General features: G+C 36.8%; 1 protein-coding gene across 4 annotated transcripts in view; it reads left to right on the plus strand.

The window, feature by feature from the left end:
- The window catches only part of LOC150081714 (protein strawberry notch homolog 1-like), a 374,252-nt gene that overhangs the window by 169,780 nt on the left and 177,419 nt on the right, over positions 1–27,053 (plus strand). For all 4 annotated transcript variants that reach the window (XM_090378820.1, XM_090378821.1, XM_090378819.1 and 1 more), the window contains exons 13-15: positions 6,909–7,027; positions 15,087–15,275; positions 24,608–24,709. In XM_090378820.1, coding sequence (XP_090234946.1) covers positions 6,909–7,027; positions 15,087–15,275; positions 24,608–24,709 — 410 coding nt within the window. The remainder of the gene's footprint in view (positions 1–6,908; positions 7,028–15,086; positions 15,276–24,607; positions 24,710–27,053) is intronic.

Raw genomic sequence — 27,053 nt, forward strand, 5'->3', positions numbered from 1 at the left:
ACTGCTGGTGGAGTGCTTACTGTCAGCCGTGGATAGTACCTACCGAAAGTGGTCCAAAGAGGGGGAACCCATGAACTGCTGGGGAAGTGTTGGACGACCATGGCGACTCATCGATGCTCGAGGTGAGTGAAGGCTCTCCCAGATGGTATGTGGCAACAGAAGGGCAACTGTGGCGCAACTTGCCAGTAATTGGAATGCTGGTGGAAGGAGTAATGTGTCACAAAACACAGTACATCAAACCCTGCTGAAAATGGGCCTGTGTAGCCGCAGGCCACTCCGAGTGCCCATACTAACCATGGTTCACTGACGGCAGCGCCCACAATGGGCACACGAGCCTTGAAACTGGACCTCAAGTGATTGGAAGAAGGTCGTCTGGTCCAATGAATCGTGTTTCCTGTTGCACCATGTGGACAACCGGGTACATGTGCGTTGTTTACCTGGGGAAGTGATGGCGCCTGGATGCACCATGGGAAGAAAACAAGCTGGTGGCGGTGGTGTCATGCTTTGGGTGATGTTCAGCTGGGATACCCTGGGTCCAGTCATCATCCATGTGCCAGGCACTCTGACATCTACCACCTACCTAAACACCATTGCCAACCAGTGTACCACCCTTTCATGGCAATGGTCTTCCCCTTTGGCGGTACCATCTTTCAGCAGGATAATGCACCAGGCCACACTGCCCGGATTGTTCGAGACTGGTTCACGGAACATGAGTAGACTTCCAGGTATTGCCCTTGCCTCCAAATTCCCCAGACATCAATCTCATCAAGCATCTGTGGTTTGTGTTGGAACAGCAACTCTGGTCTGCAGCATCTCAACCACAGACCTTACAGGAGTTGAAAGGATCTGCAGGTTACATGTTGATACCACAAGACACATTTAGAAATCTTGTAGCATCCATGCCTTGCTGGGTTCAAGCTGTTTTGGCTGCACGTGGAGGACCAACATCATATTAGGTAGGTGGCCATAATGTTTTGTCTCATCAGTGTATATTATCAGTGAAATTTAATTTCTAATAAAAAAAAAAATCTCCTGTCTTTTTACCTGTTCTAGATTGCCTGGGGATATAGAATGATTATAAATAACTTCATAAGTTGTTATAAATTGTATTCAGAGTGTCTGCTTTTAATATTTACTCAAGCTGGATCACTTAAGAGGGAAAGACGTGTTTAAGACAGTCAGTTTACAAGATTATTATCGTTAACTATTTTTGGTGGCCACATGGACTCACACTATGGTCAACTCAAATGCATAATGAAAATTTAAGCTGCAAAAATTTTTTATTCATTATCTAAAAGATTATGAAACCAAGACCTACTGGCATGGGATTTCAGTTGTGGAACTTAGTAATTTCTTGTTGCTTGTTTAATGGAAGTGCATTTGCAAAAAGAAATAGACAACCTCAAAAACCAAATCTGAAATATGACTCCCAGTGAATTCCATCACCTGTTTTTGTCTAACGAAGAAGATGAACACATACTTGGGTGTTAAAAAGTGAACCACTATGTAATTTACCATATTTCCCCATGTATAAGACGCACCCTTTTTCGAAAAATTTGGGGTCTAAAAACTGGGTGCATCTTCTACAGTGGTTGTAGATTTTTTTACTTGCATCTCCCGCTTTTTCACGCTTGTTTTCTTTGCACTCATTGTTTCGCACTTGTTACCGGTATATTAGGTTATGTTTTGCCACGTTCTCACAGAAATGGCTCAGAAAAGATTTTCGTACAGTACTGAATTCAAATTAAAAGTGATCCAGTTTGCAAAAGTGAATGGAAATCGTGCTGTTGAACGTAAGCTTGCTCCTCCTCCTCCTCCAACTGAGAAAACAATCCAAGACTGACTATGGGAAGAAGAAACCATACTGAAAATGGCCTGATTTAGAGAGGGAATTGAAGATGTGGATTGAAGAGCAAAGGGCAATTGGAATTCATGTGTCCACAAAGATGGTTCAGCATGAGGCAAGAAGAATTGCTGATGAAAAAGAAGTTACTGATTTCAAAGGAGGACACAATTGGTACTTCGGGTTCATGAAACAGAATGGACTAAGCATGCGTACATGAACCAGACTTGCCCAAAAGATGCCTGAAAGCTATGAGCAGAAGGTCCTAGAGTTTCATCATTTTGTCATTCAATGTCAAAAGACACATCAGTTTGAGTTGGGACAGATTACAAATATGGACGAAGTCCCCCTTCAATTTGATGTCCCAAGTAACAGAACTGTTGATAAGAAGGGGTGAAAACCGTAACTGTGAAGACAAGTGGGCATGAAAAGAGCCATTATGCAGTTGTTCTAGCTTGTTGTGCCAATGGAACCAAGCTGCCTCCTATGCTGATTTTCAAACGCAAAACAATGCCAAAAGAAGACATTCCTCGAGGAGTGATTGTCTACGTTCGTGACAAGGGTTGGATGGATCAGGATGGGATGAAGATCTGGTTTGAGAAAGTTTGGAGCAGGAGATCAGGCGGGCTCTTATGCAAACCTGCTCTATTGGTGCTTGATCAGTTCAGGGCACACATTACAAAAAACACAAAGAAGATTGCTGCAGAGCAAAAACAAAACTTGCCATCATACCTGGAGGCTTGACATCCCAACTCTAACCACTTGATGTCAGTATTAACAAACTCTTCAAAGCTGCCATGAGAGACGAATGGAACCAATGGATGAAGTCTTCTGGGGACAATTTGACACCAGCAGGAAGAGTGAAGAAACCAACTATAGGAGAAGTTTGTACCTGGGTGAAAAGATCCTGAGGTAATATTAAGATTGAGATCGTTGTCAAGTCATTTAAGAAGTGTGGCATTTCAAATGCCATAGATGGAACTGAGGACGATTCAATGTATGAAGACAGTGATTCCTCATCAGACACAGATGAGGACAAGCTAATGGATGGGAGTTTTGACAGTGATGAGGAGTTTTATGAATTTTATGATGAATAAAATCTGAGTTCAATAACTTTATGTAATAAATTTTTTTTTCAAATTTCAGGCCCCAAAATTAAGGTGCATCTTATACATGGGGAAATACGGTATGTTAAAAAAAAAAATGTCTTATAAATTGGAAATAGTTTAGGGTTTTGTATTCTCTGTACAAGTTAACCTTAAAATTTTAGATAATTTATTGATACTTATACAGCAGCATACTATATACCAGAACATATAGTAAGTTCTATTTTTGATGAAGCAAGATTCAGCCTGAATAGTGATTTTTGACATTGTTATATTTTGAGAGAATGTAGTGCTGATGTCTGCCAACCATTGTATGAAAGAGGATGACTTCAGTGATGGAAGTTATAATGGTGTTGGAAGCATCACCATTACTAGCTGAATGCCTTCTATGTCTACAAGTGTTGAACTTTGACTGTCTGGCCAAATATGTCCTCTGTGACATCTTAGTCAGCATGATATATTTCCATCTGGCACTTATTCTGAGTTTAATTACCAGTGGTCGGGGTTTGATTCCAAATAATGACTTAATGAATTTCCAAAGTTATCTTTAGTCGAGCCTGTAGCTAGCCAATCTCAGTCAAGGAGGATATGGTTTCTCCCCAAGAAAGCAAGCTTAAATAGCATCAGGTTAAAAGAAACTAGACTTCAGACCTCCATACCTGCCAAATATGTGTCTAGTTCTTCCTTGAATTTATTCAATCCCCCCCCCCTTCCACAACAGATGGAAGCCTGTTCCAGCAAGCAAACATCTGCTGGCTGGCAGAAAGCAAACTTCCACACATCTATCCTGCAATCTTCCTTCTCCAACTTGAATTTGTGCCCCATCGTGTGTGTAGTCTCAGCAAGAGGAAAAATGCCATAAACATTTAGCTTACTCAAGTGTATGCAAAGCCTTAAACACCTCAATCAGATCTTCCTGCAGTGCCTAGTCCCCAGATGCTACGATTTGCAGAACTAATGTCTTTCTAGTTAACACCCTTTTGTTCTCCACCAATCTGGTTGCCCTTCTCTGCACTCAATGCAGCAGATCCTTCCTAAAGTGAGGTCTCCAGACTTATATATAATACTCAAAATATGGCCTTGTACAGAAGGATAATCAGCTCCTTATAATTGCCAGCAAAGTTTTTGTATATCATTGACAAAACCCCATGAACTATCCTGTTCAAGAGAAGAATGTTGCATATTGTAATTGGCTTGTTTTCAAATTTTCAAGATTCGTTTTCTGCCTGCACCAAAGATTGCAACAATTGTAAAGCAGTTATTAATCAGTCGAAACTTAATTTCGAACAGGCTAAGAGTAGAAAACTTGCTTCTTGTCCAAATAGTAGCCAAGTATTCTGGTCTCTTACCAAAGCTACTGGCCGTAACTTTTGCCCATCTCTGTCAAAATGAGATAGTTCTGTTGCCAATTCAACCAAGAATAAAGCTGACCTGCTAGCATCCTATTTTTTTTCCAACTCATATATTGTTGATCTTGGTAAATCACCTCTCACTATTCCCAGTACACTCCATTCAATGCCTCGTGGTCTTCCATCAAAAAGATGTCAGAAGAATTTTTACTAATCTTGGTGCTAAGAAAGCTCCATGTTCTGATGATATTTCTCCACTTGTTCTCAAAACCTGACCTCCTGAACTTACTCCTGTTCTGTGTTGCCTTTTTTTTTTTTTTTTTCACTTTCTTATTCCAAAGGTGTTTTTCCTTCTGCTTGGAAATTTGCTCATATCCTGCAAGTTCCTAAAAAGGATGACAAATCCCTCCCGTCTAGTTTCTACTCTTTCGAAAGTAATGTCGTAATCAATTAACTGCCAGCTCTTAAACTATCTAGAAATCGAGAAACCTTCTATTTGATCAGCATTCGTCAGTATGTATTCCATCAATGTTAATCCACTGGTTATATTCTGGCTTATGTTACCTATTTATGGACATATTCAGTGGAAAAGATTGGTGAAACCCAAGTGGTTGCTATTGACATTTCAAAGGCTTTTGATTGTGTTTGGTATAGAGGTGTTCTAAATTGGTTTCCATCTTATGGTTTGCCAACTTTTTTTTTTTTTTTATAAATGAATATCCAGTTTTTTCTCTGACCGCTCTCCTCTCTGCAGGTGATGGTTGATGGCTATCTGTCTTCTAAATTTTCCTCTAATGCTGGAATCTGATGTTCCTCAAGGTTCAGTTCTTTCTCTCACTCTTTTCCTCTTGTATATTAATGACCTTCTTCCACTGACCAGAAATCCTATCCATAATTTTGCTGATGATAGTGCATTACATTCCACCTTCCAGTTTAAGAAACCCTGCCCTGCTCAAACATCTACAACTTTTCAAATATCAACTACCAATTCCTTTTCCATTGTGGAAAAGATAACTTAATTGATTTCAGTCCTCCTTAAACTCAGACCTGTGCTATATCTCTCAAAAAGAAATTCTTCTGCTCCTATGCTTATCTTCATTGACACTTCGATTTATAGGCAAGATGATATATCTCTATTGAGGATTACCCTATATTCTAATCTCTCTTGGCATAAAGACATTACAAATATTGCTTCCTCTGCTTCAAAAAAAACTGGGTTTTCTGTTTTTCTCACAGCATTAGTTTTCTTCCACCTCAAATATTGGAATATTGTTCCCACATCTGGGATGGTGCTTCGATACCTCTTTCAGGCTTCTAGATTCCATTCAAAAGAGGACAATTAGGAGTGAAGAGACAGAGAGTCTCTTCACTCTCTGTCTCATAGATGTTCTGTTTCTGCTGCATGCCTTTTCTATTGATACTTTCATAGGCACTGTTCTTCTGGATTGGCTTCTATAATTCCTGCTCTGTCTTACAAAGTCGTCTGAATACATGATGCAACCAGTCAATATACTTTTACTGTCCAACTTTCCATTCTCTGGAACAACCTTCCTTCATACGTATTTCCTGAAAATTACATACAGCAGTTCAAAAGTGATGTCAACAAATATCTTCTTTCATTTTCTCAACCTTCAACCCATGCACAGTAATGAATACTGTAGGTTCTAATACCCCTTGTTTGGAGTTTTCGTTAAAAAACTTGTAGCCAGATGTTTTCGACCTTAAACTTGTTCATTTCCTTAAACCTTGCTCATTATCTCCCTTTTGCCTTCATTAGTTGTTTGTGGGGTCACTCGGATCACATGCACATATATTTGAAAAATCAGCAAAAAATAATTCAAAATTTTTCACATTTTTTTTGATGCCACCAACTATTTTAATCCTTTGTGAATACAACTGTGGCACAACTATGAAAAATCCAGTTTTTTATATTAAAAACATTTTTTAAATTAAAATTTGAAATTAAGACTTCCTTTAGACCCATCAGCGAGAGAATTGCAAATTGAAAAATCCTTGCACTTCAACTAATGCAAGCAATTGGATGCCAGCCTATTGATAACAGGAGTGCCTGCTTTATAAAATAATGAAGCATGCATGTCAATGGTTTGATTCTAGATGATGCTTCAATGCCATGAAGCCAGAGAGTGTTACTGATTGGAGAAAACAATCAGTAATACTCTAGCTGACAGAACGTGTGACAGATATCACACATGTACATATAATTAGGTGCAACTTAATTCATGAGTTTTTAATTAATTATTGCAATGCTAATTGCAATAATTAGCAGATTTCTGGAATTTTCAGTGGAGAAATCCAAGAAAATCTTTTCGAGACACAGCTGTTAGAAGTTTCAGCCGTGAAGATGGAGATAAAGAGCACAAATTGCTGAAATATTATGTTGCGTCTTATCAACCCCCTTACATCCGGCACACTGTTAAAAGAGTTCCCAACACTTTGAGAACTAAGTAGACTAAAATTCTTAATGTTTTTTATTCTTATGTGGGTACAGCTTGAAGACCACTGCTTTTTCATATTTGTCATTCTTCATCTCATTTCTGTTAATATTTCAGTTTCTGTAATATAGTTAATAATAATGTTTTGTATTTTCAGGGGTGTTTTTCAAAATCTTATTGAGAAACATTTTCCCGCTTCCAACAGAAGAAAAACATTAAAGCTACTTGGCCTTGACGAAATATTAGATCAAACAAATGGCTCAAAACGTAAAAGATGTAAGTTTGTTTGTTAGTTGAAGGAATATGAATTTGTATAATTTATAATTTTCTTACTTTATTTTCTAACTGCATTGGTATTTATTTTAAGCCATTTAATTGATTCAGTAACCTACGATGATTAATTATCTGTTTTTGCCCAACAGTATTATGTTTTATACCGATTTTACCACCTGATCCTCAGTATGTCTATTTTGGGATTGAAGGTAGTATTTATTTACTTCTCTCTCTCTCTCTTTTTCTCAATCAGAAATCTAGAAGAAAATTTTAAAGATTAGTAGATAAGAGTGTCAAGTTAAATCTATTGCTCATTGAAAATTTTTGTTTTTGCTTATTACATACTACACTCCAAAAAAAGTATCTGGGTGCACATTGATTTCATGTTGATATCATTGCCACTCTCTTTTGTGGTGTGTGTGTGTGTGTGTGTCACCATTTGGCTGACACACCATGAACCAGTCCCAAACAGCACCAGAAGTATGGTGGAGCATTCTACTCTTGAAACAAACATGAATCTGTACCAGTGAATTGCTACATCTTAGGGAGTGTGGAATGGCCCAAAATGTTAAGGTAAGTGTCAGCAATATTGGTTCCTCTACAGACCCACCAAGCTTTCTAATCTGTACCATTAGAAGCAACTCCACACTATAACCTTACCTCTTGCAAATGTCATTGTTGATTCAGTGCACTCTGGCAGCAGTCATTTTTCAGGCATCCTCTGCATCCACACCTGCCCATCTAATTAGAACAGGGTGTAACTCTCCATAGAACTAATTTCCACTGCTCTTTGGATCTGTTATGCTATTCATTGTGCCCTGCAGGGTAGAGCTCTGATTGTGATTGGTGGTGTTTAGCTTATGTGCTACTGCTGTTCCATGGAAACCAAAACTGTGGAATTCTGCACGTAGTGTGTTCGTGCAAATCTCCTGTTTATGCTTTTATTGTTGGTTGGTGTTTTGCAGGAATGTCTGATGAGATATTTGTACTAACCTTCCAAATAGCCTCTGGTCACGTGGAGGAGCTTCTGTGATCTTACTGTGCATTGCTGGATGATGATGGTTAACCATAGCATAGGCTGTCAGCAGTTTGGTATCTGTGTCGTGACGATCCTCTCGTTCATTGTAAGGTTTGTGGTACTTTTCTATGATCAAACTGTTCTGAAACGATTAAAAAAAATTAAATTATTTTTCAAATAACTTATACATATTTAGATTAGTAGTCATTCAAAATAGTTCCTTACTTATTGGCCAACCTCTGTATATATGTGATAAATTTTAGGAAAGAAAATTATGAATTGTAACTGCAAAGTATCAGACATTTTCAGTGCCACCGGAAATTATTTGTTAATATTACATCTGCTTTTGAATATCCACATTTAATTAAGCGGGAAGACAGAATAAACTTTATTTGCTAAAATACTGACTTTATATATATATAAATGGGTATTCGATGTAACTCTATAAAGGTAATGTTTAAAGAGTTACACATGAAAAAGGTATACAGTTGATGAAATGGTTTCAGTGAATGCAAAATTAATAAATAGGTATGACAGATGCACTTAAAAGCACAAAACAGCATTAAAGGATGCAAGAGTAAATATAAGTTGTATTAATATATTGAATTAAATGGATGTGATAGTTATACAAAGTGCCAGAAACTAGCAGGGTGAGAAAAGTAGAAAAAGAAGTGTAGTAGGTTTATGAAAGATGAAAGAATGTTAAAATCCTAGAGGTTTTGATAAATTAAAAAAAATTATGGGCTGAATTACCAAGCCAATATAAAGTGGGGGAACTGTAAAACAAAATTAGTACATCAAAATAATATAATGCAAATAAAGTGGAAATAAACATTAAAGTGAAAATGTTATGGCTGTCATTAGATGTGGGGGGAACATATTTAGTAAATGGTCGAATATAGGTAATGCAAATATGCATAATCTGATGTCAGCAGAAATAATTATTGATACATGATCCGGTATTTCACCAGGGGGACTACACCTGACCATGTATCAGGAACTACGTTTCTATACTTGTCCATAGTAGTAGAAGAAAGGTAAATGGGCAAAACAAGTCATGATAAAGAAATTAGCACTTTCTAATACAGTGTGGACAAGGTAATTCCAACGCAGTGTAATTTATTGAGGTATAAATAATTTAGTTAAAATAGAAAAATGTTAAAATGAATATGTAGAATTTATTGTAGGATTTAATTTTGTGTAGATAGGAAATCAATTTAGAACAAGCAAATGGTATAAGGGTGAGGTATTAAATTGAGGAAGGGGGGAAGGGAAAATGGAGTATTTTAAATAAATAAATAAAGAAGAAAAATAGCAATAGAAGTAGGATAGTAGGAATGTTCGTTTCACCCTCATATTGCACTAATAGTTCAACGAATGTAAAGAAATTAGAAATAGACAGCAGAAAGATAAAAAGCATAGAAAAAGTAATTAAAAAATACCAATTTCTTCCCTTTCGTTGAACTATTAGTGCAGTACGAGGGTGAAATGAACGTTTCACCCTCGTACTGCACTAATAGTTCAACGAACATTAATTTTGAATGCCTTTGTGATATTTTTCTAAAGCACAACTATAAAACAACAAAAACAATTTGCACTTTCCAGTGTATTGGGCTTTTCTGTTAGTGCATCTAATTATAAACGGGTAGTAAACTCGATCTTATTGCATAAGCGATAATACCAATAACTGCAATTGTGTGGGCCCTTCACTGAAATCTTCAAAAAAAAAATAAAAAATTTTTTTTTTTCAGAAACTTCTCTTCATTCCTATTTACATATTAGAATGATGAAGGGAAAGCAGCCAATGAAAAGTGCAAGTGGTGGTAATGCCAGGAAACGAAACAAAATTGATTTAGAAATGAAGATGAAAATTATTAAGTACGAAGCAGGAAAAAGTTTGTCATCTATTGGAAGAGAATTAGTTCTCACTGCTTCAACAGTGAATACTATTTTAAAGGACAGTGCACATATAAAAGAACATGTCAAAGCATCAATGCACTTAGATCAACAGTGATCACAAAATAGCGTTCAGGTGCTATATCGAAGATGGAACAGCTGTTAATAATATCGATGGAAAATCAGATTCAGAAGTGAGTGCCTCAGAGTCTAATAACCATTCAAGCAAAAGCAACAAGTATTTATACATTAAAGATAAGTACGGCAAACCCCAACCCAAGTTATTGGCAAGCAGCGGGTGGTTTAATAGGTTCAAGCATCGCGCTGGTTTCCACAATGTTAAAATATGTGTAGTCACCAGTGCTGATTCTGCAGCTGCAGAGAAATTTTGTGATGTGTTGGAAAAAATTGCTGATGAAAGCGACTATTGAATGCAGCAAATTTTTAACGATGACGAGACCGCTCTGTATTGGTAAAAAATGCCCCATCGAATATACATGGCCAAAGAGGAAAGAACAAAGCCAGGTTCCGTGGGTTCAAAAGATAGCACCACACATTTGCTTGGGATTAAAACCACTGCTTGTGTACCATTCTAGAAATCCTCGTGCATTTAAGGGCATCAATAAAGCCACCCTACCCATACATTTCCGATCGAACCAGAAAGCATGGATAACAATATCTCTCTTTGAGGATTGGTTTAAATGCTGCTTCATTCCAGAGGTAGAAAAATATTTTAAAGACACCGGCATTCCTTTCAAGATTTTACTTCTATTACATAATTCTCCTGGACATCCTACGCATCTAGATGATTTCAATTCGAATGTGAGAGTCATTTGTACCGCCAAACACAACTTCACTCATCCAACCTGTGGATCAGGGTATTATTTCGAATTTAAAAGCATACTATTTACGCACAACATTTGCTCCTGAATTGTCTGCAGTAGAGGATGAGAAAAATTTTGTTAAGAGCCTTTTGGAAATCTTAAAATATTTACCATGCCATCTAAACCTTAATAAGGCCTGGGCAGAAATTACTAAAAGTTGTTTAAATGGTGCATGGAAGAAAATATGCCCACGAAAAAGACGAATCATATGAAGAGGTTACAGATAAGATTGTAAAGGTTGCAGAGCTACTTCAGTTGGAGGTGTTGTTGCCAAAGATGTGGAGGAGTTAATAAGAGGAAGAAGAGAAGGAATTGTCTAACGAAGAACTTATTGACTTGCAGTCAGCTATAATGAAAGAAGAAAATGCTAACGAAGCTCAATATGAACCAAATGAGGAGCCAAGACGCTTCATCACTAGAGAGATGGCAATGGCAGAGTGTGAGAAGATGGATCCTGACAGCGAACGATCCTTAAAAGTTAACAGAGGTGTGAAAGATATGCTTGCTACAAAGAAATCTACAATGAAAAGAAAAAAGCACCATCCAGTTATCTATTAATATGTTCTTTCGTAAGGTTTATTGGCCGACCCCTTCTAAATCTCCACAGCCCTCAACCTCTGCAGTGGCATACTTCTCAGCTGAAGATGTCGATTCTGGCAATGATGCTCGAGAGGTACAACTTACTGACATTATTCCTGTCTCCTCTCTCTTTTTTTTCGTAATTTTATAATTTGAAAATTTTTTAAATTGCATGCTTTTCTAATTTTTCCTGCTCATGAGATGAAAAATTGAATAAATACAATAAATAATTCTATTTACATGTTCAACAAACATTTCTTTTTTTGATTCAATCAATTCTGCAGAACGCAACCCTTGTGTAAGTTGGGGAGTTCCTGTATTATTATTTTGATATACTAATTTTCCTTTACAGTTCCCCCGCTGTATATTGGCTTGGTAATTCAGCCCATAATTTTTTTTAATTTATCAAAACCTCTAGGATTTTAACATTCTTTCATCTTTCATAAACCTACTACACTTCTTTTTCTACTTTCCTCACCCTGCTAGTTGCTGGCACTTTGTATAACTATCACGTCCATTTATGCATATTTAATTCAATATATTAATACAACTTATATACAGCAGACTCTCGATTTACCGGGATCAGATTAATCGGGACACTTTAAGACTCCAAATTAAAAAAAAAAACCCAACCAGAAATCATAAAATTCAAGTAATAACTAGAATAGGTATAAACAGATGTTTTGCAAGTCACAAATAAGCAACCAGAAGTTCCATTATAAGTCGTCATTGGGAGATTAGTGTACCTATTATCTTTAGTTTAGTTTGTTTATTAAGTCGCATGATATAGTAGCAATATTACATTAGTCATTCCCGAGTTCTAAAATTCGACTTACGCAAGAAGTCCTGTAACGTACTCTTATGTGTGTCAGGGACTTACTGTATTTTTGGATTAATTGGAAAATCGATTATCCGGGAATTTCTTTATACCATCTATCCCGGAAAATCGAGAGTCTAGTATGTGTGTGTATGTATATCAGTAAGCTGTTAAATTATATTTTAATAATATTATCTCTGGCCAATTTCTAGCATAGCATAGCTAAAACTGGTAAAAAAAATCATTATAGAAATGGATAGCTTTTCCAGTTTGTTTCAGATATATTTAATGGTGCTAGCACCATGACAGCATGCCATTCAGTGTATTCTGTTTATAATTGATTATATATATATATATATATATATATATATATATATATATAGAAAATTATTTTAATGTTATGTGCAAATCTTTAATTTAACTTATGCTAATAATGAAAATACCGTGTACCCTGGGAGCGATGTATGTTGAATAAAGGGGGGAAGAACGGAAAAGAGTAACGTTATAAACAAAGTGCGAATTTTGAAAAATGTAAAATTTGAAAAGAACGAAAATAGAAATAGCAGATTATTGAAAAGAACGACCAAAGTAGAAATAGCTGATTGATTGATTGATTGATTTGGTAGTTGTTGGCGCATCGGCTTCTGTGGCCATATTGCACCTCCCAAGGTTTTTGCAGTACTTTGATCCAAGCCCGAGGCGGGAATCGAACCCGCGACCTTTGGGTTGCCGGGCAGGTACTTTACCCACTCGACTAGCCCGGTCGGCTAGTAGAAATAGCATTGCAGTATCTTTCATAATTTCTGTGTCTTCTTCAGAGGTCATCCACCTAAATTATGAAAAAGAACAGCAATACTCTTACTTCTGTTTCTGACATGTTCTGTATGTCAAAAAAACACGTGTACGCGGACACGTTGTAAAAAATAATTTAGAATATAAATTTTGAAAAAATAAAATACAAGTTAAGCAAAAATATTATTCCAAAGTATAACATACAGAACATGGATGACCTTACAGAAGTAAGTAACCCGCCAAAAAGAGAAGACAAAGGAAGCGAGTGTCCGATTGACAAGAATGACAAGAATGTCAATAACTTACCGCTACGTGACCGGTCGACGGTATTTTCATTATTAGCATAAGTTAAATTAAAGATTTGCACATAACATTAAAATAATTTTCTATATATACATTATGGTTGTAGGGTACCTTTGCTCTTGCAGTGTCCCTGATCCATAATTCATATTATTGATATTCCATTTTATCTCTATTCAAATTCAAATCCATTTTCTTTCTTTACTTAATTTTAATTTTTATTCATAATTATATATATATATATATATATATATTTTTTTTTTTTTTTTTTTTCTGTCTGCATTTTGTCTATATTTATATATAAAATTTTTAATAAATTTTAATATTCTCCTGTAGGGGGCTTGTGCTTCAGTGCTTCATTTTGAATCAAGGTTCATATACCTAGTTATCCAGCGTTTTAGCTAATAAAGTTTATTTCTGCCTTCCAGCTTAAATAAATACACACAAACTAACTCCATTTCATAGATGTTCACTACAGTGAAATGTGCAAATTTTGGGTTTGTTGCTAGCCTTGCCTTGTGCATAGCATATCAAAGAATAATGAGGTTCTGGACTTGTCACTAATTGGGGGGAATGCACATTTTTTCTTCAAATACTCTCTTCTGGAAACAATCTACACTCTTTCAGCTCAGTACACTGAAATAAAGATCAGTTTACACTGATGGTTACTTGCAGGTTTGTGATTTACCCAAATCTGCAAGTAATCTTGGAGCATCTGTGCTCCTTTCCAACAATACCATAGCCCAAAAATTGCTATTTGAGTGTAGTAGTTACACTTCTGAACTTTACACAATCAAAATATTCTTAAATTTTGTTTGGAATCTTCCCTATCACAATGTCATCTAAACACTCACCACGGTTCCAGCTACAGAGGAAAAATTATTATAATTCATTACTAAAGTAGATTTAACAGATTCTAGCAAGAACAAAAGTAAACAAACAAATTTTACTTTTTCGTTAGAGAAGTTGATCTGTAATAGTACCACAGATGAGATTAGGAACGCCAAGGCTGAGTATAAGAAAGCACTGACTAAGAGTTCAAAGAATGGAGATGAGAAGTTTTTCATGTATGTGAATACAAAGAAACAGATTCCACCTCTTCAACCTCCACTATGCAGTGGTGGTATTGCACTGGTTGATGAGAGTCGTCTACCACCTAGTATTGCCTGGTAACAGGGGGGGGGTGGCATTCCTCCATGTGGTGTAGGTATCACACCTCGACCCCCACCACTATACTGCTCTAGACTCCCAGGCCAAGCACAGCTTGGCATATCTGAGAGAATGTCTGTGACATCCTCAAGGACCAGAATTCCAGAACTAGTAGCCATAAATTCAAATTTCAGGAGAAGAGGTTTAGACTAGATTGTAGGAAGTTTTATTTTAGCCAGTAATTTGTTGATTACTGGTAAAAGTTTCCTTCATAGGTAGTTGAGGTTGACAGTTTGAAGAAATTCAGAGATCATTAGGATAGTCATCCATGTGAGCAGGGAAGTGCATAATTTGTATTTTAACTACTTTTTTTTTTTTTTTTTTTTTTTGGCTGATTTAGCAAAAGCCTATGGCTTTCTTGGACTATATGACTAACTACAACTCTGATTGAAGAAATCTTTAAGAATTCCCCTACATTATAATGTTGTGTAGGGGTTTTGATCATTAATACATTCATTATTGAACTTTTTTGGACCCTATGTCATAAATATTTAATTAATATTAAGACTTAATGGTTAGAATGAACTCTAATTTTATTTTATTGCTGCTTGAATTTTTTTTTTATAGCAAATCAAGATGAACCGGGAAAAAAGAAGTACAAAATGGATGACCAAAATGAAAAGGCACATGATGAGAATCAGGAAAGTAGTGATATTGGCTCATCAGACTTAGACTCAACAGGTGAAGAAAGCAATTTTAATTCAGAATCTGATTCTGAAAGTGATTCAAATCCTTTTGGAGAGGACAACATTTATGGTATCTATATATTTGTTAATCTTTTTTTTATTTAATTTAGTTACTTTGTATTTGGGAAAAAAACTATTTGATTAGTTGCTACAAAGTCTTAGTTATTTATATTATACAAATTCTTAAATAAATTTAAGGCAAAGGCCTCATGATACAATTACTAATTTGTAGATTTGAGCAAACTAACCTTCTAACTGAATGCATCAGTCTTGTTGCATTCAGAAAGGCAACTTGTGGTTAAGTAGGCACTTAACCACAAGTTGTCTTTCTATTGCATTTAAGGTATATATACACTGAAAGGACAGAATTCATGGGATACCTAGTTCATGGTGCCTCCATTGCCAGGTGGGCAGGAGTAGCAGTGCATAGTACACACTTCTTGATTAGACCGGGGGTTCGAGCCTGTGACCACCAAATATGGAGGATGCGGAAAGGTCAGGGAATGACGACCGTATATCCCCGGAGCAATATAGCCTTAGCTGCTAATGCTCCTAAATAACAAACAATAAAAAAAAAAAAAAAAAAAAACCTAGTTCATGGGCAACTTGATGCTGTCACCCCTCTCCCTAGTGGATGAACCCACTACTTGGCAGGTATATAGTTATACTGCATCACTGCCTTCATGTAGATGGTAATTTGATGTAAGTATGGATAAATGTCATGAGTTAACTGACTTCAAAACAGGGATGATAGTGGGCACCTGACGCATGGGTCACTATATTGCAGAGTTGGTACAGAAATTGCACTATCCCCATTCGACAGAATCATGGGTGTATAGGGAATGCACCATTTCCGGAATTCTGATGGGATCCTTCCACTTGTTCAGATTACCAACCTACGGGGACATAAGTTCAAATTAAGAAAGGACAGACGTAGAATAGATGTGCGGAAATTTGCCTTTAGCCAGCGGGTGGTTAATTGCTGGAACAAACTTCCATCTGTCGTTGTAGAAGTTGATAGGTTAAATAAATTTAAGGAGGAACTGGACAGGCATTTGGAGGGAATGGTGTGATTTTTTTTTGGCTGATGCTGCATAAGCTCCTACACTTGCTTTCTTGCATCATGTGCCACTACTACTACTGCTACTATAACATCTCATTGTGGAGAAAGGCAGTAAATGAACATAGCCTTCGACATCTGTCTTGCATTGTTTCAGCCAACCAGAGAGTGACAGTGGCACAGATCACCACCGACTTCAACGAGGGTGGTGCCAGAAACGTCTCCATCAAGACCATCAGGGGATTCATTAGCCTCAATAAGTTAATGGAGCAGCTGACCCACCAGTTCCATTGCTAACAGCATGACACAGGACTACTACGCCACCGGACCTTGGATGATTGGGGACGGGTCTCATGGTCTGATGAGCCTTTTTTCCAGTTATTTCCTGTGAATGGGAGGGTGAATATCTGGCAGAAACTGCACAAAGCTATGCACCCATCATGTTAACAAGGACCTTCATGCAAGTTGAAGGTCGGTAATGGTCCAGGTCTTGTTCAACTGGCACAGACCATTACTGACCATCCCCCTGCATGGTCTGGTGCATGTTTAACTGGCACACACTGGAACATCTGGTATGTCTAGATGCATCTCTGAATGGTCCAGATTGTGTCCATCCTTGCAGACCATCTGCATCCCTTCATGGTCATCGTGCACACAAAGGGCAATGGACTCTTCCAGCAGGACAGTGCACCTCCCCACAGAGCTGTGGTGACTAGAACATAGTTCAAAGAGCATTCTGCAGATTTTACCTCCATGGCATGGCCTCCCCATTCACCAGACATGAAACCTTAGCGATGCTGTGGAAAGGTCCATTCGAGCTTTAGATCCTCCACCCAGGAATGCGACAGAATTATGGACAGCGGTGCAGCAAGCATGGATGGAAATACCTGTGGAATTATTTTGTGAACTTAATGGACTCAATGGCTCGCTGTGTGACTGCCCTTTTCCGGGTGAATGATGGGCCTACCCGTTACTGGTAGGTATCCCATGATTTCTGTCCACTGAGTGTAGTGCAGCACAAAGGCAACTTGTGATAAGGTGCCCCTGCAATACTAGGTCAACACAATTGATTACAAACTCAGTTTGCTGAGTGCTACATGCAAACTCAGTTTAAGCCCTACCTATACATAATGTTATACAAATTTTGCTAGTTGTATAGTAAAATCAATTATTAATATTAAAATCTATATGAAATAAATTCATATAAAATCTATATGAAATAAAAAAATCAATTTGGGGTTCCCCTAAAACGGTTTCTTAATTGGTGTCTCACACACTCTAGGGCATTGGTTCTTAACCATTTTGTAAATTCACCTCCGTATGCTATCTTCAAATACTTGGCCCAAAAATTCAATTTTGAAAAGTCCTTGTTAACTTAATTCACATTCTTCTCATTACAGCAATTTGAAAATGAATAGATGATGCAAAAAGAAATATTATACGGTAATTTGGGAGGTGAGCATTCTCAGTTGTGTTATAACTCTGAAAGGAGGTTATGTTAAGAATTTAATTAAAAGATAAACTGCAGAACGATAAAAGATAAACTGTGCAAAAAAAGGAATTTTTAAATGAAGTTCTTTTATTTTGGCATGAGAATTTATTTTTTAATTTAATGAATTATCTTTAGTTAAACTTGTTGAAATTTTGCATGCATCGTTTTTTTAAGCATTAAAAATTTTTACTTGTTCCTTGAGGTTGTGCCTAATATATTCAGTTATTCATTTCCAATAACATGATAATTTTATTTACAGCCATTGTATGTTGGGATTTCAATTTTTAAGTGATGATAATTTACGTTATGCATTGCTATGTGATACATTCCCCCCCCCCCTGCGCCTCCGTAGCCAGGTGGGAAGGAGCAACAGTGCATAGCACACGCTTCTTGATTAGACCGGGGTTCAAGCCCGTCACCACCAAATATGGAGGATGCGGAAAGGTCAGGGAATGACCACCGCACATCCCCCAAGCAATATGGCCTTAGTCGCTAATGCTCCTAAAAACCAAATAACAAAAAATAACCCCCCCCTTTTTTTTTTATGTATGAGTTTGAATCACAAATAAGAACTTTTAAGATACTTTTCATGTCTCTATTATAGAAAATATTTCTCCTTTTGTGAGGGAAACTGCTTTCCTTACAGTGGCCAGGAATAGAAATCTCCTTTTTTACTATACAATACATTCATCAATTCTGTTTCGGCACCTCCATAGCCAGGTGGGCAGGAGGCAGCAGTGCGTAACACACACTTCTTGATTAGAGCGGGGTTCAAGCCCGTGACCACCAAATACGGAGGATGCGGAAAGTTCAGGGAATGACCACCGCATATCCCCAGAGCAATATGGCCTTAGTTGCTAATGCTCCTAAAAACCAAAACAAAACAAAACAAATCAATTCTGTTTACCAAATTGTGGGCATTTTCAGAAACAAACTAATGTGGCTAGACAACTTTTTTTTTTTATTTATGATTATGATATATATATATATATATATATATATTTTTTTTTTTTTTTTATGAAAACCCCAAAAATGAGAGGTATTAGAACGTATAGTATTTAGTACCGTGTTTGGGAAGACGAGAGAAGATATTTGCTGACATTAGACTTGAACTTCTGTAGACTGTAATTTTCAGGAGATACATATGAAGGAAGGTTGTTCCAGAAAATGGCAGTTGAATGAATAAACAAGGAAGATGAAAAGTTGGTTCTGTGAGTTTGAAGTTGGACAGTAAATGGATGTTGGCTGGTGGCAGCACTTGTTTGGACTGTTTTGAAAGAGAGAGAGAATTATAGAAGCCAATTCAGAAGAACAATGCCCATGGAAGTACCTGTAGAAAAGGCATGCAGCAGAAACAATGTCTATGAGACAGCGAGTGGAAAGACTCAGTTAGTGATGAGTCATTAATTAACCTAACTGCCCTCTTCTGAATGGAATCTAGAAGCCCAAGAGACGTTTTGGGGGGGCACTGCCCCAGATGTGGGAACAATATTCCATGGTAGGGCGGATTTGCGATTTGTAGAGTGAACAGCTGTTTGGAAGAAAAGTAATGCTGAGAGCGAAAGAGAAAACCAAGTTTTTTAGATGCAGAGGAAGCAATATTTGTAATGTGCTTGTGCCAAGAGAGAGAGAGAGAGAGAGAGATTAGAAATCAGAGTGTCACTAAAGATAAGCATAGGAGCAGAAGAATCCTTTTTGTGAGATATAAGACAAGACTGAGTTTTAGAAGAATTGAAATCAACTAAGTTGTCTTTGCCCCACTCAAGAATTACTTGGAGATTTAAGGATTTGGTAGTGGATATTCGAGAAGTTGAAGCTGATTGAGCAGGGCAAGGTTTCTGAAAGTGGAATGCAATGTGCTATCATCGGCAAAACTATGTGGATAGGATTTCCAGACAATGGAAGAAAGTCATTAATATACAAACAGAAAAGAGTGGGAACAAGAGGAACTGAACCTTGGGGGATACCAGCATTAGTGGAGAAGTTAGAAGACAAAGAGCCATCTACCATCACCCTCAGTGAGCAATCAGAGAGAAAACTGGATAATCGGTTACAAAAAACAGTTGGCAAACCATAAGATGGAAGCTTGTTTAGAAGACCTTTATGCCAAACACAATCAAAAGCCTTTGAGATATCAAGAGCACTGGTTGTGTTTCACCAAACTTTTCCATTGAATTTGTCTATAAATGGGTAACATAAGCCAGAATATCAGCAGTGGATCGACTGATGGAATCTATACTGGCGATCATGGATCAGATGGAAGGTTTCTAGGTAGTTTAAGAGTTGTCGGTTAATTGATTTCTCCATTACATTAGAAAGAGAAGTAATTGCATTGGGATGATAATTGGAATGGAGGAATTTGTCACCCTTTGTAGGAACTGGCTAGATATGAGAATATTTCCAAGCACAAGGAAAAACACCTTTGGAATAAGAAAGTGAAAAAAGGTGGTAAAGCACAGGAGTAAATTAAGGAGCACAGGTTTTGAGAACAAGTGGGGAAAAACCATCAGGACCTGTAACTTTCTTAGCATCAAGATTCATCAAAATCCTTTTGAAGGAAGACCACAGGAGGCATTGAATAGAGCGTGTTGGGAATAGTGGGAGGTGTTTTACCAAAATCATTAATACATGAGTTGGAAGAAAAATGGAATGTTAGCAGGTCAGTTTTATCCTTGGCTGAAGTGACAACAGAACCATCTGGTTTTGACAGAGTTGGGCAAAAGTTGCAACCAATAGCTTTGGCAAGAGACCAGAATGCTTGGCTGCCATTAAGGCAAGAAGCAAGTTTTCTGCCCTTAGCCTGTTCAAACTCTAGTTTGGACTGATTAATAACTGGTTTACAATTGTTGCGAGCTTTGGTGTAGGCAGAAAATAAAACTGAAGAATTAGAAACAAGCCAATTACGATATGCAACATTCTTCTCTTGAACAGCCTTAGCATGTTTATTGGAAAACCAAGGATTAGATAAAATACGAGGTTTTAAACTGGAGTGTGGAACAAAGGATTCCATTCCTACAAAAATAATTTCACTAACACGATCTGAGCAAACGTTGACATCAGAAGTGTTGAAACAGTAATCTGACCAAGGAAAAGAAGAAAAGAAATCTCGTAGGTCATCCCATTTTGCATTCTTGTAATGCCAAACAATATGAGGTTAAGAATACCCATGAGATAAAGGTTCCATTGGAGAAGAGACAATTACCAATTTGTGATCTCAGGTGCCTAAAGGATCACTCACTTCGACCATGTATTTAGAAGGGTTGTTTGTGAGAAAAAGATCAAGCGTGTTGGATGTATGGTTAGAATTGTCCGGTATTCTTGTAGGTAAATGAACGATCTGTGCAAGGTCATTAATAATTGCAAACGCCTCAGCATCTCGACCAGCTGGGGTTGTGAACATTAAAATCACCAAGGAAAATTACTCACTGTTAGGAAAGTTGGACTGGAGAAAGTCAAATTGCAAAGAGAGGAAGTCAAAGAGTTCTAAGTGATTAGTGGAGTTGGGAGAATGATAGAGACAACAGATGAATTTCACAAAATAAGGTAGAGGGATTTTAAGCCAGAGGAGATTCCAAATTACCAAGTCTCTGACAGGGAATATCGGAATGGACATATGCATAAGTACCACCTTTGAAGCGAAAGGAATCATACAGCGAATAATTTCGGCAACTGAGATGAGCAGTAGTTGAATCAACCAATAAATGAGATTCTGTCAGAAAAAGTACGTGGGGTTTTACACAGACTGCAAGTGGAAATGGACATCATTGAGATCAGAATTGAGACCACGCATATTTGTGAAATGAACTAGGAAGTGTTTGGGAGGTTTAGATCTTTTTGTAGATAAGCTTACTCTATTAGTTAGACAATTCATGGTGTATTCAATAGTAAGAAAAAGTGGGGGGGGACATGCTGTATGAAGTAATGAAATATTTGGATATGGCATACACATGGTAAGAATATACCTAGTTCCTTGACATGACGTGGCCTCGGCAATGCCCCCCCCCCTGCATACACACTACCCGGACTCCCTCCAGTCACTATCTGGCAGAGTAGAGGTAGCAAGATTATACACTAGCTGATCCGGAAGCCTTCTAAAGAGTTACCAAATGGTTCATTCCAGTGTACTAACTAGCGGCCGCCCTGCGAACACCATTTTAGAGCTGTGCCCTCGAAGTGTAAGGAAAATTGGATCTCGCCATGGTGTCCATCATAACCTCAAAAGTCATCAGTCATACTGCATGATGGAAGAGATGGGGAAGGGTTGACTGGAACTTAGCTCTGGAGACTAAACACGGGTTCCACCACTTCAAGCTTCCAATAAACAAAGTGGTGGTATTGCACCACTTTGATTGGGAGTCATCTACCACCTAGTGTTGCCTGGTAACACAGAGGGTTGGCATTTCTCCATGTGGTGTGGGTGCCATACCTCATTAGTGTATATCATGTATAAGGCTGTGGATTAATTGTATCTTTGTGTGTTGCTATTTGTATATTGAATTTGCTATCTGATTTATAAATTTAATAGCTTTAAATTTTTTTAAAATGAGGCTTCAATTAACTGATGCTTTTGCCTGTGATTTTCTATATATTTCTAACCGAATGGAAGTAAATGTGTACAAACATTTCTCACCATTATCTATATAAGCTGGAACAGGGGCTGCTTTAATTACCATAAAAATTTTGCAGATGGTTGTAAATTTAACTGTGACATTTTTTGTTTTTACTATTAAAAATTTTTTTGTGAAATAACTAATATAGTGTGAATGTGGAACATTCGCATTGTATTAGTATTATTAGTAAAGTCTGTATTTAGTTTGTGTTTATTTCATCAATTGCAATTGCATTCCTGGATAGTATTTGTTTTTAAAATAAATAAGTTTGCACGAGGCTGGAATATTTGTAACACTATATAACAAAAAAAGTTTGTTAATATTTCACTGTTTCTTATGTGTATATGGTGGGCTGAATCTAACAGTGTAATTGGTTTTTCTCTATTGAGTATCAGTGCCAATATTTTGGCAGTAATTAAAAGTTTTATGTTTTTGTGATATGCGTATTACCTAAGTGCATACCAATAGTGTGATATATAAGCACCTATAGTATTCATATAAGTCCCTCCCTCTTCCCACAGTACGTTATGGCTATCAAATGAATGTATTAGTTATCCCCATTGGATATTATATAGGTATGAAACAGGTGTCCTTTTCTGTGTGATTGATGGCATCAAGTTATGGCCCCCTCATTTTGGCTATGATGATTGCAGATTTACTTCAAAAGACAAGTTTCTCGTTAGTTAGCCTTTTGCCATCCCCTAAATGATCATGACAGCTGCTACTTTTGTGCAGTGGATATATATCAAACTAAAAATTCTTTAAATCAAAAAGCTATAGTTTGTCCCAAAATTCCATGCTGTAAATTAAGACCTGCCAGTTGCCATTCTACCTTTCAGAGATCTCTTCAGAACTGGATAATGAATCTGGTGAACAAGATATTGTGATCACACCTCAGAGGCTTGTTCAAGTAAAGTGCCACATTGCCTTTATCAGAAAGAATTGCATAACATAGTGATGGACCTAACAAAATCCAATGCATAGTTCTGACATCTCATTTAAAAGAGTGGAATGTACTGGAGCTCAGCTGCAAGACTTTCTCACAGAAAAGGACATGCCTTATACACATTTCTGCACTGTTGCAGAATCTCTTTGCTATTGCTTTACTCCGTTTGATCTTTATAAAGAAATTGTTATTAGTTACAATCCAGAAGAGTGGAGTTTTTTCATAGACAGTTCAAGGAAATATTTTAATTTTGTTGCTTTACATTGGGGAATATACACCAATTGATTTATGTCAGGCACTATGTTCATATTAAAGGTGAATAAATGGGGATGATTGTGGTGACTTTGAGATGCTGGAGTTTCTTTTGATTTTGTGAGGTGGTTTACTAATTTCCCTTACTTTATCCCTCTGGGACAGCAGAGCAGTAGACGAGTACTATGGGAAAAGAAAATGAACCCCCAAAATTGAGCCACAACCTTGCACATGCAATGTAATAAACAATCTCTTTGATTCCAGGATAGTCTTTCTTTTGATAATCCATGTCAATTGCAGCTTGACATGGATTATCAGAAAATTTGTTAAAGCATTGGGTCCTTAAGCATACCTTCAAGCATATACAATCTAATCCAAAATTTTTCAGTAAAAAAGTAATGGGTAGCATATTCATTGGCCCACAAGTTAAGCACAGGAACTTGGCAAATTGACTGATGCTTGAATGGCTTTTTTGGTAACATTGAGTCAGAATTACAAATAAGTAGTTGACAGACTGATTGAAAATTACAGAAAAATAGGATGTCTGTTAAGCACCATTACTTGCACTCTCACCTGGATTTTTTCAGTACAATTCTGTAGGATGCTAATGAATAGCATAGGGAGAGGTTCCACTATGACATAATGGTCAGTGATGAAACTATAATGGTTAACTGTATCTGGTTTGTGGTTCAGGATGATTACACTGACCATGAAAGGCAAAGGCATTCAATTGTTAAAGATTTTTTTTATTAAGGTTCTGCTTTGTAATTTGATTTTTTTTTTTTTTTTTTAAATTATGTACTCTTATGAAATATTAATACTCTTCTCTACAGAAGTTAAACACGTTGATAAATCTCTTATAGCATTAATGCATATTTCGTTTTTCTTTAATTTCTGAGCAAACTGTTGGACATATGCACAAATTAAGATCATATTTGAAATCAGCATTTTTTAAGTCATTTTCAGAAAACTTTAACATTTGTTACATAGTGTAATTATTCTGGCGTATATGTGTGTTTATTACATATTATTCTCATTTTAGAACCATGGTTGCGCAGGAAGAAAAAGCCAAAAAAATCAGTTAAACATAGAAAAAAGCAACCGGAAGTTTCTAATGAATGTAATCCCAAAGTGGATGATAAAAGTGAGTGTTGATTTTAAACATCCATTATCATAATAGTGGACAAAGAATCATAGCAGTAATTTTATTGTAATATATTTATTGTCAAAATAATAATAAATTTATATATATTGATTAACATTTTGTAATATATTTCTTTTCATCTTTCAAAGTTGCAGTAGTGGCTGCTCTCTGGCTTCTTCATTATATTCTTTTGTAGGTCTTGAATTATTAAACTTTATTAGCTTACATTATTATTATTATTATTATTATTATTTTGTTTTGTTCATATTCTGTTTGGCATGTGTATCAAGATATTGAAATTTCCATGCTAGGATTTTAATAATTAATTTAATGCAATATTATTATGCAACATACTAAATGTTGCATTAAATTAATTATTAAAATCCTAGCATGGAAATTTCAATATTTATTTATTTATTAAATGACATGCTAACATCAGGAAGAAGGGACAACTCAGTTTTTATCAAGTATTGCATAACATTTTCTTGTGATTATGTGCAATTTGGACTGCATGAAATTTAGTGTGTGATTATGGACAGATAGCTCAATTTCAGTTCTTTGTGGGTATTTGAGTTTAGCTTGTTTTATTACATCTGATGAATTGTTGAATGGCATGCTACATGCTTAGAATATATGGATTTTGGAAAAATTTTCCTATACAACTGTATATAACAACTTTAGTACCTTATACAACACCATGCCCTAAGGACCGAACTTTTTTCCTTAGAACATCGATACAAAGTCTGTATATTAATACTCATGTGCCAAATCCTTGCACAAGGAAAAAGTTGTTGCTTATGTACGCATTCAAAATACAAAGTTTCCATACCTTCTTTTATCAACAGTTTGAAACCCTCAATAGAAATCAGCTTCTATTGTAAAACCAGGAGGCCATCTTTTTTAACTAGCATAAAACTGGAATGTCTTCACTAACAATGTACAACAGGAAGAACCGTGTGCTTCATGGATCCCCCCCCTCCTCCTCCTCCTCCTCCACAGCCAGCCCCTCGAAATGGGCCTCTGTATATGATGAGGGTCTCAGTGATGTTGCTGGTCCCTATATGATTCTAAACACAAAAATAAATAATCAACTCGAATCAGTATGCCATGGCTGCACTGCCGGCACCTCCATAGCCAGGTGGGCAGGAGCAGCAGTGTGTAGCACACGCTTCTTGATTAGACTGAGGTTCGAGCCTGTGACCACCAAATACGGAGGATGCAGAAAGGTCAAGGAATGACGGCCGCATATCCCTGGAGGAATATGGCCTTAGTTGCTAATGCTCCTAAAAACCAAATAACAAACAGCTGCACTGCCACCGTATATAGTTTAAATAAGGAAACATAACAAACAAAATGTAAATTTAAACATCAATCCACGGGATCAATGGGCTTCCACCCCCCCCCCCCCCCCACCCCCTTTTTTTTGTAATTTTATTTGTCCTAAGTGTAGCACTTATTTGATTTGTGGTAAATTGTCTCTTTTTCATATTGGTCTTGATGACATACCCGCATTTGTCTAATCATAACGTGGTTTTGCTAATTATTGTTTCACAAATTTATTACTGACAATGGGAATATACCTGCCCACTGTCATAAATGGATTGCAAATTACCTTGTCGGTTATTATGTCAGTAATTTGTTGGTTCATGACAGCTGAAATGGTCTGTTTGAGCCTTCCAAAATTAATAATCGAAATTATTGTGAAAACAGGAAAGATAAAGGGTTATAAAACAGTTAAATCACAATCTGCGGGTCATAATGGCTAAGAAAATTGAGGGATAGGAAATAGTGGTCTGAACCAGATAGTTCATCATAATAAATTTGGAAAACTAATGAGTTGCAAACATCATTTATGTTATGTTCATGCCATACAGATTGCTGTGTGTGATGTTCTTTATAAGAAAACAAGTGATTCTGATATAAATGTTTCTCAGGAAATGAGTGAGATGAAGAGGAGTTGAGTACAGTAGTTGAAATTGAGGAGTTAACTGCAACTGAGAAAATTAATCAAATTGCCATCAGTGAAGACATCTACTTCTAATCATCTACATTATAATGTAGATGGTTAGAAGAATTAAGATTATTTAGAAAGTCACCACTCAAGAATGAAATTTTATGAAATTCGTGAGAGCGGAGCATGGCCATGAAAAGGCCATGGCCCACTTTACCGAATAAGAAATCATTATTCAAATCTGTAAAGATGACATGTCAAGGCTATTCAAAGAAGGCAAATCACAATCTAGCTCTTCACATTCAGAAGAAAAGGAAGGTTAGGAAATTGCACAATCCCTGCCACTAGCAGACACATTAGAAGCAGCAATACAATCAAAAACAAAAACTATGC

The sequence above is a fragment of the Mastigoproctus giganteus genome, chromosome 8, assembly GCF_048544385.1.
Source record: "Mastigoproctus giganteus isolate SK-2022 chromosome 8, ASM4854438v1, whole genome shotgun sequence".
NCBI lineage: Eukaryota > Metazoa > Arthropoda > Arachnida > Uropygi > Thelyphonidae > Mastigoproctus > Mastigoproctus giganteus.